Source organism: Sapajus apella, unplaced genomic scaffold (assembly GCF_009761245.1).
Source record: "Sapajus apella isolate SASKATOON/1434 unplaced genomic scaffold, GSC_monkey_1.0 scaffold30, whole genome shotgun sequence".
Lineage (NCBI taxonomy): Eukaryota > Metazoa > Chordata > Mammalia > Primates > Cebidae > Sapajus > Sapajus apella.
Window position 1 is genome coordinate 5,023,737 of NW_022436970.1, and position 22,205 is coordinate 5,045,941.

The 22,205-nt window shown below is 46.8% G+C and overlaps 1 protein-coding gene across 2 annotated transcripts in view; it reads left to right on the forward strand.

Moving 5' to 3' along the window:
- The window catches only part of LOC116561724 (O-acyltransferase like protein), a 75,894-nt gene extending 53,932 nt beyond the window's left edge, over positions 1-21,962 (forward strand). The window contains exons 9-15 of one of the 2 annotated variants that reach the window (XM_032293640.1): positions 2,500-2,665; positions 4,168-4,247; positions 8,204-8,317; positions 10,553-10,685; positions 14,080-14,266; positions 19,774-19,916; positions 21,123-21,962. In XM_032293640.1, coding sequence (XP_032149531.1) covers positions 2,500-2,665; positions 4,168-4,247; positions 8,204-8,317; positions 10,553-10,685; positions 14,080-14,266; positions 19,774-19,916; positions 21,123-21,245 — 946 coding nt within the window. In that variant the 3' untranslated portion in view covers positions 21,246-21,962. Of the gene's footprint in view, positions 1-2,499; positions 2,666-4,167; positions 4,248-8,203; positions 8,318-10,552; positions 10,686-14,079; positions 14,267-19,773; positions 19,917-20,564 lie in introns of both variants that reach the window. The other variant, XM_032293639.1, reaches the window with a different exon arrangement.
- Positions 21,963-22,205: the final 243 nt, after the last annotated feature.

Sequence of the window (22,205 nt, forward strand, 5' to 3'; positions counted from 1 at the left end):
CTCATTAGATTTTCAAAAAGTCTCAGAAAGCAGAAACCATCATTTCCCTTTTAGAGAAGAGGAAAGAGGAGACAATACATGATTTTCTCAGTGTGAAAGTTGAGACAGGCTTGCTACTCAAGGCGAGGCCCATCCAACAGCCTGCAGACCGAGCCTGCATTTCAACACGCACCCCAGGGAGCGGGGATTTGGCAGAGGAGGGGATGCTGCCTGGAGTAGGGGGCAGGGGAACGCTCCCTTCTGCTCTGCTTCTGAAGGGAGCAGTTGCCGACTACTTCCCATGGGGAAGGGAGGTGACAGATGGTGGGAAGGATGATCAGGGAGGCGGGGTGGAGGCTTGTGGGGGCAGCTGCAGGGCAGTGTGGTCAGATGGCAAACATGGCAGGACCCAGGGCCTAGGACCCAGGGAGGCTGTCGCCTGAGCAAATGTGCAGGCAAGCTGATCTGGGGAGCTGTGTCTTTTTTTTTTTTGAGATGCAGTCTGGCTCTGTTGCCCAGGCTGGAGTGCAATGGTGCGATCTCGGCTCACTGCAACCTCTGCCTCCCAGGCTCAAGCGATTCTCCTGCCTCAGCCTCCTGAGTAGCTGAGATTACAGGCACCCGTCACCACAACTGGCTAATTTTTGTATTTTTAGTAAAGACAGGATTTCACCATGTTGGCCAGGCTGGTCTCGAACTCCTGACCTTGTGATCTGTCTGCCTCGGCTTCCCAAAGTGCTGGGATTACAGACGTGAGCCACAGTGCCCGGCCTGGGAAGCTGTGTCCTGACGGAGTTGCTGTCTTTCCTCTATGACATTGATCAACAACGCCACTCCCTCTCCTTGAATGTCTACTGCCCTCCCACCACCGGACACTCTCTATGTAGGATGTTCTCACTGGTGAGAACAGAGGAATCAATGGTCTCGCTCCCGGGCGCTGACCAGAGGTTTGGTGCTGAGTCCTCTCTGCTGGGGGAGCGCTGCTAAGTGGAGATGCTCCGAGTCCTGCCAGTTCCTATCTGTCAACACCACCCAGCTCCCACCCTCTCACCCAGATGTTTGGAGGTACCGCTGGGCCATTGGTCTGTCCTAGCTGAGCCAAAACTACCCTGGATTTTTAGCTGTATTCTTTTAGAAGAGGGCTCCAACCCCAGCCCATCCAGAATCCATGCCAGAATTGTATGTACCTCCAGTCCATAATCTCACTTCTAAATCCTAAACCCACACTGTCCAGCAAATAGCCACCAGGTAAGTGGCCAGTTGAGATGGGCTGTGTGTGCAAAGCCCACACGGGGCTCTGAAGACTCAGTAAAAGAGAAAATAATATCAAACAGCTTATTAATAATCTTTCATATTGGCTACATTTTGTAATGCTAATATTTTGGATATATCGGTCTAAATACATTATATTAAAATGAGTTGTACCTATTTCTTTTTACCTTTTTAAATTTTATTTTATTTTATTTATTTATTTATTTTGAGATGGAGTCTCACTCTGTCGCCCAGTCTGGAGTTCAGTGGCACAATCTGGGCTCAGTGCAACCTCCGCCTCGGGGGTTCAAACAATTCTCTGCCTCAGCCTCCCGAGTGGCTGGGGTTACAGGTGCCCGCCACCACACCCGGCTAATTTGTCTTGTGTTTTTAGCAGAGTTGGGATTCCGCTATCTTGGCCAGGCTGGTCTTGAACTCCTGACCTCATGATCCACCTGCCTCAGCCTCCCAAAGTGCTGGGATTACAGGCGTGAACCATCTTTTTACCTTTTATATTGTGGCTACTGGAAGATGTGACACCGGGGACAGCCGTGCGTGCATCGTGTTTCTATTGAACAGCGCTGGTCTAGACACCTTGCTCCTGCCTCTTCCCCTTCATAGCTGCTTCAGATCCTGCTTGGAGGAGGTAGGGTGTGAAGGAAGGGAGAAATGAAGCAAGGGAGGAAAGGAAGAGCTTTTCATCTCGTGAGGCCACGTGGAAAGAACATGAACAGGTGTCAGGTCTTGGTATTCCTATGTGGTTGCTGACCTTGAGCAAGTCACCCTAACTTCTCTTAGCTATAATTTCCTCCCAAAATGGAGGTTGTGGCTACCTTGCAGGATGGTTTTGAGGGTTAGACATCCCTAGGAGGCTCCTCCCACAGTGGTTGAACTATACGACCAGCTCAGTAAATAACAGGATTTTTAGTGGGACATGGCGACATGCGCCTGCAGTTCTAGCTGCTTGGGAGGTTGAGGTGGGAGGATCGCTTGAGCCCAGGAGGTGGAAGTCAAAGTCGTAATGGGTGAGATCCTGCCTCTAAAATATAAAGAAATAAATCGCAGTATTTTTGCAGCAGTGACACCTGAGCCCATACATGATGGGTGTTCAGTAAGTGACCTTGAACTTGTGGGTGCTGGGTGGCGGCTGCCCACAGTATAAACAATCTGTTTTTGAGCACCTATGCCCCACCTGCCACGTGCCCGCTGAGGGGACAGGAGGGACCCCTGTGGAAAGTCACCTTCTCTCTCCCGGCTCTCTCCTGCCAGGTTGCAGCCTCTTCACCTGTATTCAGTGTGCTTGTTGGTTGGACTGTTCTCTCTTATTCCCTGGGGACCTGTCTGGGAAGTGCCCAAATTCCACTGGGATAGCTGCCGGAAAGCGTGGTGGACAAATCTGCTGTTGCTAAATAACTTTGTGTCGGTCCCGAGTGCGGTGAGTCTCGCGTTGCTGGCTTTGAAAAGGCAGAAGGGTGCAAACCTGGCCCATCATTTCTTCATGCGGTGTGGGGGGCTTTCCAAGGGCAAACCTGAGTCTGGTCCCTTTTCTTCTGGTGTTTTCTCTGGAGTAAAGGTAGGCTGCAATCTGGTCATGGGGTGGGTGTAACCACACCAGGCTATGCAGGGTGCAGCTGCTGTGAACAGCAGAGGGAGGGGAGCATAGCAGTAGCCAGCAAGAGGCCGGTCATCTGGCACATGTCCCAGAGGCAGCTGACCCTGCCCTATCACTGTTCCTGTGTCAGCCCGTGTCATCCCACCGGGAAAGGACAAATTCCTCACCTCTGTCTGGAGAGCCTGTACCACGATGGGACACTGCACCGTACCCCTACTGGGTTGAATTCCACTGAAGTTCAAAGTAGACCTGACCAAGGTGGTTTGGAGCAAGAGCATCTATGTATGTCTTGGCTTTTCCAAAGCCCCAGTTTCCTCATAATGAACTTGAAGCAAGTGAAAGTGAAATAGCTATAATTCAGTCATATCACCAATTCCACATATGCCTTCAAATCAAGGCTGCAAAGGGAATCGCTAAAACATGGCAGGTCCTCATCATTGTACATCACAACTCACCAACTAGATATCTGGCTGCCTTCCGTTTGGAAATGCCTAGCTGTTTGGACAGGCTTGCATCACCATCTACCTGCCTGCAGGTGGCGCCCCCCTCTCAGAGGGCCTGTCTGTGATGGGGTTCCCCGGGATACTCTGAACTGTTTTCCCCCCTGCAAACTGATCTGGGCCATTTGTGGGAAGCAGTGGGAATACCAGCCAGTGGCCTTTTGGAGGTACAGCTCACTTTAGATCCTTAAAAGCAGAGGTGCCACAGTCCTCTGGAGATAACTGCCCCCCGGGACTTCCCCACATTAAAGAAAAAAAAAAATACTGGTAACCAACTGGCACAAGCATGGATGGTCTGTGGAACTCATTTTGGCCAGGCAATCCCATGTCAATCATCCATGGGAACTCTAGAGTTCCCCACAAAACATCATCTGGAGCCAAGCCCTGGTTCTAAATGAACATGTTCTTTCCACCTAGAGTTGGGGCATGGGGAAAGGCAAAGAAAAGAGAAAAACGTTGACCCCTCTGACTTCCAACTGCATTGTGGTGATGACAACCTGACATTTCTGTAACATGACAGAGTTCAGTTCCCACAGCTGTCCCAGGAGATGGGCTATGGTCGTTTTTCTTTTTTAAGCAAAAGAGAAATTTTGTCTGAATCTCCGTTTTGTAAAATGGCACCAATAGTACCTGCCATCCAGGCTTGGTACAAGGCTCAAGATGAGCCATGTGAAATATTAACATCACAAACTCAAGTTTCCTTTGTCTTCCCACAGAAATTCGCCCTCCCATCTACTGAATTCTTATTCCTCGTCGAGGCGGGTGGAAAGTATGGAGCAGAACTGGTCAATGAAGGAAAAGTGACCTTTTCTGCTCTCTTTGCAGTGCAATGGCTGGACCTGGTACCTTGCCAATGACTTCCAGTTCCACCTCACCACCCCAGTAATTATCTTCATCCACGCTAAGTGAGTCTGATTGGGACAAGCTTTTCTCCTCATGTGGCCTCTTTCACAAAACCCTCAGAAAGTGCCCCAGTTCCATGCAGAGCTGCTTTTTAACATGTAGGAAACTAACTTTACAGAAAAGTAAATGCCAAATCCTTTACTGTTTGCCTTTTTCCGCATTCTCTTCCAACATTTATCCTACGCAAGTCAGTGTGTGTTTTGCAGTTACGATCAGTGTGTGCATGTAATATCTAGTGCTCAGCATTTTCCGTTTAACTGTTCTTATAAACATTGCCACATATTGACATAACCTGCATTCATGTCAGTTTTAGGGTTTATCTACCATTTTTCATGGTTGGGCATCTAGATCGTGTCCAAGTTTTCATGATAAATGGCACTGCAATGCATGCCTTTGAACATATTACTTTTTCTTACTTATTTCCATGGGGGCAGATTTCCAAGTGGAATTGGTAGGTCAAAGGTAGGAACAATTTTGTGGCACTGGTTACATCTTGTGAGATTGCTCTCCGGAAAGAGTGAAGTAATTTACCATGCCCTCAGCAAGGCGTCAGTGCACCGGCTTTCCCACATTGGATATTTATCACCTTAATTTTTGTTAGTTTTAGAAACACCTTAAGGCCTCAAGAATTCATGGAGAGACTTATAGTTGTGGATTATTCATGCCATATTAAAAAATTTATTGTTCCTTTTTGTTAAAATATATGTTCAATTTAGGAAACATTGGAAAACATTAGGAGTTAAGAGAGAGGGGAAAATTACCCCAGTTCCACATTGTCAGTCAAGGCAAGGTGAATTTACTGCTAATATTTTGGGGCTTATCCTTCTGATATTTCTTCTGCCCAGTTTTTTTTTTTTTTTAAAGAGACAAGGGTCTTGCTCTGTCACCCAGGCCATCTGTGCGGTGGTGCCATCACAGCTCACTGCAGCCTCCAATTCCTGGGCTCAAACGATCCTCTAGCCTCAGCCTCCCCAGTAATTGGGACTACAGGCATGAACCACTGTACCTTTCTAATTTTTTAACTTCTTTAAAGAGTAAAGTTTCACTATGTTTCCCAGGCTCTGCTCAGCTTTTGATACATGAAAGCATTCTGTATATACACCTTAGTATCTTTCTTTCAATAATTTTATGCCACACGCATTTCCTATATTATTTTATTTTTAAAGTAATATAATTTTAACCTCTGCCTAACATTCCATTCCATGAATTAAAGACATAATTTCTGTATACCTTCTATTATTAAATACTGGGATTATTTCCAATGTTGTGCTTTCATAAATCATGGTTTGGCAAAATTTTCATGGAAACCATTTGTCTCCAAGTTTGATATTTCTTTTCAACATATATCTTTGAGGGGAATTACTAGGTCCAAGGGCATGAATGGCTTTTGGGTTCCTGAATCATAATGATAAATCACTTTCCATAGAGGGTACATCAAATACTCAGTTCTCTAGTTATCTAATTTAACTGTTGCCAGTATGGAATATTAATAATAAAACAAAATAAGAGACAAGGCTCCTTTTTTGGATAGATAGAAAAATGTCATGTTTCACATGTTACTTGTAAGTCTTTGATGACTGAAAGCAGAGCTGCATTCCTAGTAGGTACAGACCCACTCTGCTCTACTTCAGGGTTTCCTGACCTTGCCCTTTCAGGGCAGATATTTAAATCTCAGGCTGATCTGTGACATCCATTCTTGTCACCTGCAAACATTCAAGCATCTTAGGCCAGGGAAAAACATCCTAATTTTTTTTTTTTTTTTTTGAGACGGAGTCTCACTCTGTCACCACACTGGAGTGCAGTGACACCACCTTGGCTCATGTTGAAACCCTGTTTCTACAAAAAATACAAAAATTAGTCGGGCATGATGGTACACACCACACCTGTGGTCCCAGCTACTTGGGAGGCTGAGGTGGGAGGATTGAGCCTGGGAGGCAGAGGTTACAGTGAACCTAGATCAAGTTACTGCACTCCAGCCTGTGTTACAAAGCAACAGAGTTAAAAAAAAAAAAAAAGAAGAATTATTGGATGGCCTGACTACCACCTACCTAGGACACTGAGTTCTTATGCTTCCTGACTCTAGACTTGCCTGGGAATCCACGCGAGTGTCCTTGGGACTGAGGAGCCCTGGCTCCAATGTCAGCGTCTTTCCCAGAGGCTGTCGTGGAAGGTGGATTTCAGTCCCTCGGCTGAAATCCTGGTTCCCCTTTGGTTCCCTTGGACAGCCTACACTGTCCAAGCTTGTGACTGCAACAAGATTTAGCTTATAAGTGGAGGGAAGTATAAAAGTAGGGCTCGACTTCCTTCAGAGAATATAATTCCATAGAATGCCAGTGGAATCAGTTCTTTCTGGAGCTCAGTAATTCAAGGAGAGAAGAGCTAAGGGGTCTGGCAGAAGTCACAGTAAATATACACACAGCATCATCACCATAACCCCCTGCCTACACTCATAGCAGACATTACTAATCAATCATAGCACCATGGAGCTAGGGTTCATCCTTCTTCCAAACATTACATTCGCATTGGTACTCTGGCTGAAAATCATGTGCTCCCTGAATCACTATGGTGATAACTGAATAGTATCTATCACATCCCTTACTCACGAAGAGCTGTGGCAACTTCCAATAGTAGAATTGGATTGTCAAAGGCATCTTCCAGGTCAGGCTGTGCCTGGATGGTTTTGCACTTGTGTTTTATATTTCTTCCACACCACTGTAGATCCTCTTAATCCCAACCCTCACACTTCTGAGCAGGCGCAACCAGACAGCACCTCACTCTGGGTGTCAGGGAACATCTTGGTCTTATACACGCACAATCTCAAAGTGTGGAGGAATTCATTTGTGCGGGACCACGCTTAACCCATGTGAGATAGAAGACAGTGGGAAAATGCTTCTCTATTTCATCTCACAGGACAATTTTGAGGTACATTTCATAAGGCCTGTGGAACATTCTGGAAGAATTGAGCATTGGCCACCTTGATAGCACAGCCTGGTATTGGTTTTCCCTGCTTCTCTGTTCTGCTTCCCTCTCCCTCATTCCTACTCCCACATGAACTACCTGCATGCAGACATTTGTCTCAGGCTCTGGTCCCCAGCTGAAGGCATGCCTGGTTCCCCTTTGGTATGAGTCCGTTTTCATGCTGCTATAAAGAACAACCTGAGACTGGGTAATTTACAAAGAAAAGAGGTTTAATGGACTCATGTTTCTGCAGGCTGTACAGGCTTCTGCTTCTGGGGAGGCCTCAGGAAACTTACAATCTGGGCAGAAGGGGAAGCAGGCACATCCTGCATTGCAGGAGCAGGAGGAAGAGAACAAAGTGGGAGGTGCTACACACTTTTAAACAGCCAGATCGCATGATAATTCACTCACTATCATGAGAACAGCAAGAGGGAAATCCACCCCCATGCTCCAGTCACCTCCTATCAGGCCCCACTCCCAACACTGGGGATTACAATTCCACATGAGATTTGGGCAGGGACAAAGATCCAAACCATACCATCCCCCTGCTTGATCCCCTCTCCCCTGCGCTTGGAGTGGGTCCACCCTGTGTCCCACCATGCCTCTGACAGTCCTCTCTCCCAAATCAACCACCACTTGTGTCCGTATCATGTTTCATAGGTGACAAGGGACATTCCCAAGCATGGACTCCTTTTGAGCTGCTTACGGTAAGCCTCAGGGCGGGCAGGCAAGGATGTGAATACTCTTCCTGTCTAGACCAGGAAACTCAAGTTCAAGGCCCTGCCCAGTGTGGCACAGCTAATAGATGGTCAAGACCAAGGCTGCCTCAGGTCCTCCAGGCCCAGCCCAGCTCTCCCTGCCCCTCGCCAGCCTCTCAAAAACAGGGCCAGCAGGAAGTTCCTCTGAAGGTCAAAATTTTCAGCCTTTCATGTCCATAGGAAGCACATGTGTTGGGCAAGAAACTGAAGGGTACTCCTCTCGTGTCCTCTCTTCTTTGCAGGAGTACACAAATCCTCATCCTTCTTGGGGCCGCGCTGTTCCTGGCATCTTTCACAGCCACTGCTCTGATCACACTGGTGTATAAACTTCCCGTGGTGGCTCCATCCGAATCCAGGTAACACGGTTCCCCAGCCTGCCCCTCTCTGGCCAGGACGTCTCGGGGAGGACTGATGAATGCCAGGCTGTTCACCCTGTGCCCTTTGGCTTGTGGAAAAAGTGGGTGCAAAACATTCGCTGTGAATGGGAAAGCTGATTGCCCTCTTGCTTCCAAACTTCCGAACCTTTTAACCTGCACTGGAGGCTCCTCTCTCAAGTTGCCCATTGAAACTTCTCGGAGGAAAGGAGCGCCCCCTTGTGGCTCTACTGTGTTTCTCCTCCCGCAGCAAATTGCTGCTTGGTGGCTCCGTCGCTGGCTGGGGAGACCAAGCCTTAAGGGAGCTGGGGTTACTTCTCCAAGGCCACACAACTAGTGGATGGCACAGGTGTGATTTGAACCTAGGAGCCAATCCACAGGGCTATTTCGCCTCCCCCATGAGACATGTATGACAATTACACAGGAAAAACTGGTATGATTACCTGCTAATCTTTTTCTCAATGCCACAGCCAGAGTGACAGAAATGAAAATCAGGTCATGTCAGTCATCTGCTCGAATTCCTCCAGTGGCCTCATCGGTCACCCTCCTACCTGCTGACGCTGGACCAGCCACACCAACTCATCTCAACACACCAAGCATGCTCCCCAACCCCCTTCCCCACCCTCCCCGACCCGGGGCCTTAGCACTTGCTATCTAGCCTGAATTACTCTTCCGTTAAATTCTGAGATCCCGGCAGGGCTTTCTCCTTCACATCGTTCAGGTGTCTGTGCAAATGTCACCTTCTCAGAGCAGCCTTTGCCGACCTTCCAAAATAAAATAGTTCCTGGCATGTAAGTGCACCATGTGAATCTGTGAGTGGGTGGCATGTGAGACTAAATGAAGGAATCAGTGACAGCATCCCAAGTTTCCTGACCAGGAACTTGCCCTTCCCATATCATGGCAAGATGCCCTTCCCATATCATGACATGGCCAGGTGATTGAGGAGGAGGCTCACTCATGTCTAGCCCAGCAGTTCTCAAACCTGGCCACATATTACTAGAATCACCTGGGAGCTTCTAACTCCTCTGATGCTTCCAGTCCCACCTGCAAACCACTGAATCAGAATCTCTGGGCGTGGGACCCAGGCAGCTGACTTTTGTAAGAGCTCCCAGAGTTCTAATGTGCAGCCACAGTGGAAAAACCATGCATCTCGTCCTCAACATCCTTTCCTCCTCCAGTAGTCCCTGCATGGGCAGCTAGGGGACTCAGAGCCGAGAGTGCATCTAGCTTCACTAGGGAGTGGTGATAAATTTAAAGCAGGGGTTCTCAATCTAGGCTGCAGATGGGAAGCTCAGGAGAGTTAAAAAATTTCTAGTCCCTGGGTCTCACGTACAGAGGTGATGATTCCATGGCTTGGGTATAGCCTGGATATCTCCCGTGAAGGGCACTGTTTAGGCAATGCTTCTCAACTTTGAGGGGCATCAGGCTCACGTGGGGGGCTTCTTAACACACAGATGGTTGGGCCCACCGCCAGAAGGTCTGGGTAAGGCCTGTGAATCTGGGTTCCTAATAAGCTCTCAGGTGACGTAGGTGTTTTTGCTTTTTGTTTGTTTTTTATTCTATTGTAACAGAGTCTCGCTCTGTCACCCAGGCTGGAGTGCAGTGGTGTGATCATGGCACATTGCAGCCTCAACCTCCTGAGCTCAAGTGATACTCCTGCCTCAGCCTCCTGAGCAGCTGGGACTGCAGGCATGTGCCACCAGGCCTGGCTAATTTTTTTTCCTCAGCTTCCTAAAGTGCTGGGATGACATGTGTGGCCGCCAGACCTGATGTCAAGGGACCATACTTTGAAAACCACAGCTTCACAGAATACTTTTTGGCGTCCTTTCAATGGCCTGGCCTGGACCTCTCATATAGCTTCTCTCTCAGGACAGCCTCTGTCCTTGGGACCCTTAGGTTTACATCTGGGTGCTACATTTTTAGAGCATTCTGACATATTGGCCACCAGAAACGGCTATTTAAAACGAACATACTCATCGTGTTTCCTTGGGATCTGGGATGGAGGGGCCTGAGGGCATTTGGAACTTAAGCCAGCTTTGGCTGAGGTGGGACCATGAGGTCACTGTTTGCACACGATCACTGAGGAAATGAACAAGCATGTCCTAAATGTACCTTTGGGTTTGCTGATTATCCCAATGGACGTCTCAGGGATTCGGATTCCCTTTGCCATGTCCAGATCAAAGGTAACCCTGTGCCACATTTCCTTGTACTTTTCAGTGAAGAGGCGACTGTATTGTATTTCTCAGAGTACTACACGAAGCCCTACTGCCGGTTCGGGCCATTCCTTGTGGGCCTCTTCCTGAGCATTTACATGCACCAAAACCACCAGGAAAACATTCTCAGAACCAAGGTATGATTTCCTGTGCCTCACCCTATTGGCACGGGTCTGGCTGGGACTGGTATAACCCACCTGGCCAGGCTCTTCCAAAGCTGCGAACGAAGGAGTCAGCCTGCTGGGTACTGTCTTGTGCTGTAGAGTGTTACTGATGTCTCTCCATGCTAAAGAATAAGAAGGAATTGGCCAGGTGTGGTGGCTAACACCTGTAATCCCAGCACTTTGGGAGGCTGAGGCAGGAGGATCCCTTGAGTCGAGGAGTTCAGGACCAGCTCAGGCAACATAGTGAGAACCCCCCGTCTTTATTTATTTATATATTTTTTAAAAGGTAAGGCCTTTATCTTCCTGCCAGAGGTTGGTTCTCTGCTTTCTTCACTGAGCTCCCATTACGATGGTCCAGATTTGGAACCCAAAGTGGTCCCACCTGCAGGAGCCTTGGTACTGACCCATAGAAACCACCAATGTGGGGAAATGTACCCAGTGAGATTACAATGGCAAGACTCTCTTCTGGAAGAGGATGCTGAGTTGGGTTGGATTTTTAACAGCACACTCTCAATGGTTTCTACACACAAGACTCTTCGTTGTGTCTGGGAATCAGGACATGAGGTGTCTGGAAGCTGTTACTTTGCTTTCCAGGTGTACCCCGAGCCCTCATTTTCTTCTCTGACTCCTTGGTGGGCAATCATTCTGGTTTCCCATCCAATCTCGAGACTCAAGCAGGAAACCTGGGTTCATCTTGGATGTCTCCTCCTCATTGATCATCACTCTCAGCCAATCATCCCCCATGCCAATCATCCCCTATGCTAAATCATCCTCCACACCAGTCATCCCCCACGCCAATCATCCCGCACGCCAGTCATCCCCCACGCCAGTCATCCCCCACGCCAGTCATCTCCCACATCAGTCATCCCCCACGCCAGTCATCCCCCACGCCAGTCATCCCCCAGGCCAATCATCCCCCATGCCAATCATCCCCCACGCCAATCATCCCCTATGCTAAATCATCCCCCACACCAGTCATCCCCCGCGCCAGTCATCCCCCGCGCCAGTCATCCCCCACGCCAGTCATCCCCCACGCCCTGCCGAATGTGTCTCCTGCCATCCTCTCTTGGCCTTCTGAACTGACCTTAAAGCTCTTCTCATCTCTTGCCTGGATGTTGTCACTTATTTCCTTCCCTCCAGTCTTACTGATCTCAAATCTACTCTCGGGGTGATCTATTTAAAACACCACTTTGGCTGTGCCCTTGAACTGTGAAAAACCTTTCACTGGCTTCCTTTGACATCCATGATAAGGCTTGACCTGTTCAACAAGGACTTCAGAGTCCGCATGACATCGCTCGGGCTGTGTCTCCAGGGTCACCTCTCTCACCGCTCTTGTACTTGCACATCAGTGATACCAGCCTGCTCACAGAGCCTTCGACCGCCACCACCGCCACACACCAGCTCTTCCTGGCATCTGCAGTTGCTCATGCTTTCTTCTCTGCCTGGAATCTGCCTCTTCCCCTCCCCCAATTCACTCCTTCCTTTCATCTGACTTAACTCGTGTTTGGTCTAGAAGGCTCACCTGGAGTTTTCACCTCCAGGAAGTCTTCCCTTATCCCTCCAGACCAGGCTGTGTCCATCTTTTGGGTTCCTCTGTGCACTGTGCATTCCTGGGCCCTGGTTTGTACTTCATGATACAGCATTTATTCACCCCATAGACTGTGAGCTCCTGGAGGGCACTACTTGTCTCACCTCTGAATCGCCAGCATCTGGCTCTGAAATCCTGACTCACTGAAGGTACTCAACACATGAACGAATGAATGAAAGAGAATTTTCTTCTCAATGGAAGAAGGACCAGGAGTTAGGGTACAACTCCTGCCACAAACCCCTCTGCTAGGTCCACGTTTGTTTGCCTAGACTTTGTGGGTTCCTTACTTAGATGTTTCAGAGAAGAGGCCCTGGTCCTTGGAAAATCTTGTGTTGCCCATGGCCGGAAGAAGAGATAAGATTTTACTGAAAGGAATGAATATAGAGAAGCCATGTGACTTTTTCCGTAGGTTGGAGTTAGGATATTTTCCTGGGATTCAGTTGTAGATTAGAAGAGTGCCATTAGAGAGATCCTTCAACGTAAGCCAGGTTACATGGGGCCCAGGGAGGAAATGGGCGTCAGCAAAGGCGAAAACTTAACATAAAGAGGGAGCATTTGGGAATCACTTCGAGGGCCAGAGTCAGGACCAGGAAGCTTGGAGCTGGAACACAAGCCAAGTTGACCTGGAGAAACAAACATAGAACAGCTGGGTAGACCAGACTCAAAGCTTCAGAAGCTAGAAAATAAGGGCACAAGGTCTAAGCGGGAGGAAGCTGGCCATATACCACATGCCAGGAGCGAGATAAGGCAGCTACACCATAATAAAGATAGGCAGACAAGGACAGAAAGAGAGTGTGATACCCAAGATGTATTTTGAGAGACTGCAGGCCCACGTGGGCCAGGGAAATAGCAAAGGAGTGAGGGAGATCCCAGGCTGAAAGAGTGGAGCACCCCTTTCCTCCCCCGCAGCCAGGAACCTGAGACCTAACTAGGTCTCAGAGACAAGACAGTGGACTGATCCGATGTTGGTTCAGTGCAGTGTAGACATCATCTCAGCAGCTTGAGTACTACAGCACGGAGAAGCAAGAGAGATCCTTGGAAGACAGGTCTAGGTCTAAAAAGGTCAAGTATGGTAATGCAAGGTCCAAGATCGTGAACTGAGTCATGTATGAGGATTTAACTTACAGGGCTGTTTTTGAGCTGAAGACTTTTCATCCTCCCATTCCTTCCACTTGACTAGCCTGCTGCCCAGGGCAGGGCTGTGAGCTGGACGCCCTCACATTTACGGTGAAGGCAGAAGCCATCAAGGAGCCTTCATTTGGTTAAGGGACGAAATGGGAGATTAGGAGTGGGTTAGGAGATTACTTATTGATTTTCTTTTCACTTCCATTTTGAAATGATTATAGATTCCCTGAAAGTTGCAAAACTAGTACAGAGAGGTGCTGTGTACTCCGGCTCCCCAACAGGCAACGTAGGACATAACTATGGAACCTGACCACGACCGGAAAATGGAAATTGGCACAATAGACCTCAGATCCATCAACTCTACACATACTCGTTTGCGCATGTCTGTCTACGGTTCTGGGTCACTTTGTCCCATGTGCAAATGTGTGTAACCATCTTCACGGTCAAGGTACAGAACTCTCTGTCACCACAAAGATCTCCTGGCTGCCCCTTTTAAATTACAACCTTCTATTTTAGTCAGATCTATGCAGTGACTGAGGTTTACAAATAAAGACCTAAGTGACAGTGATAACACCAAAAAAGTAGGTTTGTGTAAGAGGCGGGAATTATACAATGGGTAAAAAGGGCTGGGCCCTGCCTCTCCTCTCCCTGCAGATGCAGGTCCTGCTGGGGTGGAGCTGCTCCCTCACCACCCTGTTTGTGGTGGCTGCTCTGGCGTATGTGGTAGACGACACCTCTGCTTCTCCTTCAGTGGCTGCAGCTCTCTACCAAGCCCTCCACCGGACCCTGTGGGCGGCGGCCGTGGGTTGGATCCTTTTTGCGTGCCAGGGAGGATATGGAGGTATGGAGCACCTCTGGGCTTTGCTGTTGGGTTCACACCCTGTTCCGTTAAAGGTGACAAATTTAACACATAAGGAGTGTACCAGAGGGACTTTTGTTTCCTGGAGTGGTTGATGAATGACTGATATTGATTTAAAAATATCGATTTCTCTCTAACCTTGGAAAATACAAAGGATTTCTGTATACGATTTTTACATGGATTTATACACAAGTGCAGGTTCTGAAAGAAAAAGAATGCAGCCTCTCCAGCGAAGGCAGAGCAATGTCAGGAGAAAAAAAAATCAGTGCTTGGGAGGCAGACTTCTAGGGACAGCGCCTTGAGCCTTGGTTTCCCCATCTGAAGGTACAGACTTGGATAAGTGAGTTGGCTTTCAACATGCAGAGAGCCACACACACAAAAGGCTTCAATGGAAAAGAATCTTCTCCAGGTTAGAAAGGTCTATTCAAGCCTCCTGATGCTTTCCTCCCTGTCTTCTCTATTTGGCGAGAGGTAGGACTTGTGTGCTTGGGATGTCAGCAAATAAGAGAACAAGGCTGGCAGGAAGCTCCCAGCAGAGGTTCTGGTCTCAAGGTACCCAAAGCCCTGACATAGGAGCAGTGGATCCAGGCGGAGGGATGCCCGCTTCAGACACTAGGGAAATAACCCACCAAAAGGCGTTTAAACCAAGCCTGTGAACCCATGCCACTCAGCTTCAGCAAAGGTGGCGGGAAATAATGACTTAAAGAGAAAAACAATGGGGTGATGAACAATTCCTCTGGATTGAACTCATGCTGGATGCCAGACTTTGTGGGGAACATCACCCACAGGATCCCCGGTAGCACTGACCACACCCCTAGGAGGAAGACCTATAATTAGCAATGAGAACAACCACGCCTGCAGAGAAAGCGACACAGCGGAGGTCCCACAGCTGTGGGAGGTTGAACTAGAAAATGAATCAGGTCCAGCACAAAGTCCAAAGCCAGAGTTCTTCATTCCTACATGATAGCACTTCTCCCAGATGTTAATGAAAATTGTTCCGAAATTTTACAGGTATTTTAATATAACGATGATCTTTAATATTTTAATTTTAGAAATGAGCCTTAGTGATCTTTCATATTTTAATGTTAAAACTTTCCCTTATATGGAAAAGAGATATTAAAGAGGAAACGGACTGCATTCTTTCTGACTGATGTATTTGCACTTATGGGAAACTCTGGGTTATGTGACCGCAGCCCTGCCTGCAGCCTCACCCCATGACAGTGTCCCTGAGCTGTCACAGAGCCTCATAAACAACTACTCCCCGGGGCCTGGTACAGGCCATTTGTAATGCAGCAAGCATCACAGTCTTCTTCTCTAATGTGAGGGGTGCTGCTGTTTATCAAGAATAACTAGTTAACATAAATGATATTAGAGAGAATGACTCAGGTTAAGTTAGAAGATTAAACTAATTTGCAGCATTATTATTACAATGGAACGAGTAAATGCCCTCCATCACGAGTCTGGGTGAGGGTGCTATCTCGTCACCCAGGTGATGAGCAAGCCACTTTACTTATTCTTGAGCAATTTATCATTCAAAGGTGTGTTGTCATTGGCCAATCCACAACTGCAGGGGCAGCTGATATCCTAGGTTTGTGTCTCCAAAACCATTTATAAGATATCAAGATTGATGACTAGGTGAATGTCTGAGGTGAGAGCTTAAGTAAAGTTCTGGAAAATATGTGTCTACCTAGCTCACACCTGTAATCCCAGGACTTTGAGAGGCCGAGGCAGGTGGATCTTTTGAGCCCAGGAGTTCAAGACCAGCCTTGCCAACAAGCCAAAACCCCGTCTCTACTAAAAACACAAAAATTAGCCAGGCATGGTGGCACACAATTATAATCTCAGCTCCTTGGGAGGCTGAGGCAGGAGAATTGCTTGAACCTGGGAGGCAGAGGTTGCAGTGAATTGAGATCGTACCACTGCACTGCACTCCAGCCTGGGCAACAGAGTGAGACCCTGTCTCAAAAAAAAAAAAAAAAAAAAAAGTGCCTAGCTGATGACTTTTAGGAAAAAAAAAAAAGAATGTCTGAATAAGAAGAAATGTTTAGTTGAGACTCTCAGGACTAGAAGGGATCTTGATGATTCCATGAATCTTTAACCATCTTTGCTGGATAGCAATATGGACCACGCTGGTCGTGTTATGCTCCAAGTTGTCTGCTGTTGAGCTGCCAGAGTCATCTGAGCACATTACTCCTTCAGTTAAAACCCTTCAGTGGTGCTCTGTACCTACAGCTTTTGTCCTCAAACTTAAGTATTATGTGGGCCTATTCTAAAGAAATAAGAATTCTGGATTCTTGGTGTTGACCGAAATTATTTATATTCTTATTTTTTCAATATATTTTTTTTCCCTAGGAACATAGAATAAGTTACCTTGACTATATGCTCTTATTTTTTTCTAATTTTGTCTAAACATGAACAAACATAAACGAAGATACGAAATTTTATGTTTATAGCACATGCATTCAGAAAGCCACAGATTTATGAAGTAATCATAAAACTATAAAACCAATAAAATCTGCATTAACAACATGAACATGAAGTGATGAATGGTTGCCGGAATCAGTTGTGGCTCATGATGTGAACATGGTATTGTTTGCTTTAGGGCATGTTCTTTTGTGTTTGGCTTATCTGCATGAGCATGGGCTCTTTGCTGACTTCATTTCTCTACAGTTATTTTGTTCTACGGTGAAATTGTGGTTCACCTTTTATAGACTTCACTTGGGGAAAAAGCTTCTTTTGTCTATAAGTCCATCTGTGTTTATTCACTCAATTACATAAAATACTTATTGAATACTTATTCTATGCAAGGTACTATTCTAGAATCTGGGGATATAGCAATAGAAAAGAAAAATCTCTCCCTTGTGAGAGATGACAGTGGAGTCGAGGGAAGTTTACATACAGTGAATAAAAATAAAGCAGAGATTAGTGGGTAACTGGAACAGGGGTACATTTGCAAAGATGCACAAAATAATTCTGGGCAGACGGAATGCGAAGGCAGAGTTCTCTAGACTGAAGCGAGCTTCATGGCTTGGAGGAAGAGCACAATGACCAGTGAGATAGGAACCGAGGGTCAAGGGGGCGGTGGGGTGGGAAGGGAAGTCGGAGGGGAAGGTAGGACCCAGGTTAGGCAGAGCTTTCAAGGTCATGGGAAAGGCTTGGATTTTATTTTAAACGCCACGTCGCACGAAGTCTTAGTCCATTTCAGCTGCCATAACAAAAACCCCGTAAGTGAGGTGGTTTAAAAACAACAAATGTCTGTCTCACAGTTCTGAAGGCTGGGAGGTCTAAGATCAAGGTATCAGCAGATTTAGTGTTTGGTGAAGGCCTGCTTTCTGGCTCCTAGGTGGAACTTTCTAGATGTGTCCTCACATGGTAGAAGGGTAGAGCTATCTCTCTGGGGTCGCTTTTATAAGGGCACTAATCCCATTTCTGAAGGCCCAGCCCTCATGAACTAATTGCCTCTCCAAAGACTCCACCTCTTAATACTATCACCTTGGAAATTTGGATCTCAACATATGAATTTTGAGGGAATGTAAACATTCAGATCACAGCCCATGATTTGTGAATTTGTAAAATTTATTTTCAAATTGACAAATAATAACTATATGTATGGGCCGGGTGCGGTGGCTCATGCCTGTAATCCTAGCACTTTGGGAGGCCAAGGTGGGTGGATCACAAGGTCAGGAGTTCAAGATCAGCCTGGTCATCACAGTGAAACCCGTCTCTACTAAAAATACAAAAATTAGCCTGGTGTGATGGCATGCACCTGTAATTCCAGGAGGCTGAGGCAGGAGAATCACTTGAACCCGGGAGGCAGAGGTTGCAGTGAGCAGAGACTGCCATTGCACTGTAGCCTGGGTGACAGAGTGGAACTCTGTCTCAGAAAAACCCAAACCAAACCAAAACAAAACCTATATGTATTTATGGGGTACAACGTGATATTTTGATATATGTATACATAGTAGATGGAAAGATGAAATCAAGTTAATTAACATATGCACCACTTCACCAAGTTCTCTTTTTGTGGTGAGAATGTTAAGAATCTATACTTTTAGCCATTTCAAAATTTCCAGTACATTGTTATTAACTGTGGTCACTATGGAGTACACTAGATCACTAAAACTTACTCCATCAGTTGAACTGAAACTTCGTTCCCTTTGATCAATATCTCCCCTTCCCCACTTCTCCCTGACACGTGATTTTAAAAGATTACTCTGGATGTGGTATGGGGACAATAGGGTGGCAAGAACAGGAGCAGAGACCAACAGATCCACTGGGGAGCTACCACGGAGACCCATGCAGGAGGTGATGGGAGATTCGCGAGGGTGTTAGCCACGGAGGTGAGGAACAGTGGTCTGATTTGAGATACATTTTTGGAAGCACTCTATGGAGTCCAGGATAAAAGGAGTCTGGGATGGCTCCAGAGATTTATCCTGAGCAAATTGTGATGCACTGCTGAGCACTTTAAATGAGGCTTGTGCAAAGGAGAAACAAGTTATATTTTATTTCTGTGGCTTAAAACAACACAAATGTATTCTCTTGCAGTTCTGGAGGCGAGATGGTCAAAATCAAAGTGTCAGCGGGGTTGGGCCCTCTGGATTTTCTGAGGGAGAATCTGTCCCATCACCTCTCCCAGCCTCTGGTAGCTGTGGCAAGCCGTGGCACTCCTCGGCTCGCGGACTCTTCACTCCAGTCCCTGTCTTCATGAGCACATGGTTCTCGTCCTTGTGTCTCTCCTCTGTGTTTCTGTCTCCTTTTCTGTCTCTTATAAGGATATCTGTCACTGGCTTCAGGGTCCACCCTAATCCACAATGGTCTCATTTCTAGTTCCTCCTCTTAGTAATACTTGCAAAGAACCTTATTCCACATAAGGTTACATTCTGAGGTTCTGGGTGGACATAATCTTTTGAAGGATCACCACGCAACTCACTAGAGATAGCAGGAAGTCCTATTCCGAGAGAAAGTTTTCATTGTATTTAATTTTAATTCAGTTAAATAGCCGCAAGTGGCTAGGGGCTATTGTCTGGGACAGTACAGTTCTAGAATAAATACCAAATTACAGAATATTTGTCCTGAAAGACACCTAAAGGGTGATCAAATGCAAGCCTCTTGCTGGTAGACGAGGAGTCTGAGGCCTGGCATGTGAAATGCCTTATCCCCAGGCCCGTCGCCTCCTGTGGCTGCATCTTCATCCATCTTGATCCAGAACCCAGGTGAGTATGAGGACTTTCTACCTTGTTTTATACATGGACTGTTTTATGCTCAAGGGCTGAAACCATACATCTCTCTTATGTTATCATAATTCTTGCAACAGAAAGGTGGTTTTTGGTTTGGTACCTTGTCTTAAAATTATAATGCATAAAGACTTCTTAGGAAAAGTTCACAGACTTAGGCACAGAATCCGACGGGAGCATTGACAGGACAACAGGGCGTCTTCACTGGCCCAGAGACAGGCTGTGGTTTCATGCGTCAGTGCTTATTCTCTCTAGGTCTGGTGAACCGGGTGCTTTCTTGGGACATCTGGAGCTTCCTGGCCAGCATCAGTTATGCTTGCTACTTGGTGCATCCGATTCTGATCATCCTTTATAATGGCCTTCAGGAAACGCTTATTCACTACACTGATACCAACATGGTGAGTCAGCACACAGCTCCCAACTCTGCTATGGTATGTTATGGTACCACAGTTTGTTCTCTTCTTGAGCAACGAGGTAACCTATTTGCTTTTATGAAAGCCTTTTTTTTTTTTTAGAGCCTCATTAGGCTGGGCGCGGTGGCTCGTGCCTGTAATCCCCGCACTTTGGGAGGCCAAGGTGGACAGATCAGGAGGTCAAGAGTTCGAGACCAGCCTGGCCAACATGGTGAAACCGTGTCTACTAAAAATACAAAAATTAGCTGGGCATGGTGGCGTTCACCTGTAATCCCAGCTACTTGGGAGGCTGAGGCAGGAGAATTGCTTGGACCTGGGAGGCGGAGGCTGCAGTGAGCCAAGATTGTGCCATTGCTCTCCACCCTGGGCAACAGAGCAAGACACTGTTTCAGAAAAAAAAAAAAAAAAAAAAAAAAAAAAGAAAAAAGAGCCTCATTGTTCTTTGCTTTATTTGTGGGAGGAAGAGAGAGGGCCTCAGCACAGGATAACATTTTTTATTTTATTTTATTTTTAATATGTGGCACTGATTGTCCTACAGACACATTTTGTAGAGCTAGGATGGTACATTTTGGATGTGAACACAAGAGGAATCCCACAGTAAAACTGTGTTCACCCTGTCCACTTTCTCTCCAGTTCTATCTTTTCTCTGGACACTGTGTGCTGACCTTCGTCACTGGGCTAGCCCTGACGCTGTTCATTGAGAAGCCATGTCAGGAACTGAAGCAGTGCCTGCTGGGCCTCGAATGTTCTGGTTAAAACACGAAGGAATAGATGGGCCTTTGTTGGTAGTGACGAGCAAAGACGAGGTGGCCTTGTGTATGCAATGAGTGCTTGTATTCCTAAGGAGGGGTGTGAATCTCATTTTGTGAAAGTTTAATAAATACATGTTCTTTGTATTTAATATGTGAAAGAGTTCTCAGTGCTTATAAAAGTTCTATAATTTTTTAGTAGCACAATAATAAACTTCCGTTGTACATTTATAGCAAAAAAATTAATCTGGATTTCTTTTTGGTTTAACTTGTATCTGATTTTCCATATCAATGATCACAGGAAATGATCCAATGTCATGATTTTAATGTAACCTGGGTTATGAAGCTTATTTGGGTTATAGTCTTCATTTTTCTCTGTAAAATCACAGTATGCGCTTTTCCACGACGTAATTCTTTGTGTGTTATTACAGTGTCTTTGCAGACTTGTAACTTTATCCTAGAAGCTCGGTGGTATGACCCGCTAGCATGCATAATTCATGGGTCTGTCATTACAGGGCCTTTCCAATATCACCTATTCTTCAACACAGCCCCTGTTTTGGACTGAATTGTATCCCCTCCCAAAAGATCTGTTGAAGTCCTTACTCCCTGTGCATCAGAATGTGGCCTTATTTGGAGACAGGATGTTTACAGAGGCAGTTAAGTCCAATGAGGTCACTGGAATGGAGACGCTAATCCATTATGACTGGTGTCCTTTATAATAAGGGGGAGTTTGGTCACAGAGACAGGCGTGCACACAGGGAAGACGGTGTGAAGACACAGGGAGAAGACGGTGATGTACAAACCAAGGGACACCAAGGAGTGCCGGCAAACCCCGGAAGCCGGAGGAGGTAAGGCAGGAGCCTCCGCTGGAGCTGGCCCTGGAAGACACCTCGATTTTGGACTTCCGGCCTCCAGAACTGTGAGATAATTCATGGCTGCTGTTTCAAGCCACCTGGTGTTTGGTACTTTGTCCCAGCAGCCCTAGATAAATGGACCATCCCTACGCACCAAGACAGTGCCCACACAAAAACTAACAGAGAAAGAAGAGACCTCAGCCAGTGGCTTCTAGCCCAACCCCCTCAATTTCCAGTGATGAGACCTAGAGATGGGGAGAGACTTGCCAGGCCAAACGGAGATGCTGTGATCCAGGTTCTCAGCGGTGTGTTTTTTCTAGGTGTATAATTTCACATTAGCTGTCTACACTTACTGAATAATTAAGCCCATTCCATCGCTTAAAATAAAGCTCTTTGTTTACTTCGTCATTAAAGCATTAACGACCACAGGCTACTGGGTGCTTATTATTGCGGATGCGTTATATCTGGGGATGCTCTTTGCTGTCCAGTGGGTCTGCAAAGATGACCAATGTGGGTGGGGAGGGGAGGGCTGAATGGTTTACACTCTGATGGCCACGGACAGCTAACCTTGGCCTTGCCAGCCAGCCACGGGGGACAAGCCTCACCTCCCTGAGGTCTGGTCCCTCTGCTGCAGAAGCTGACCTGAGGGAGTGGGGCGCCAAGACCCAACA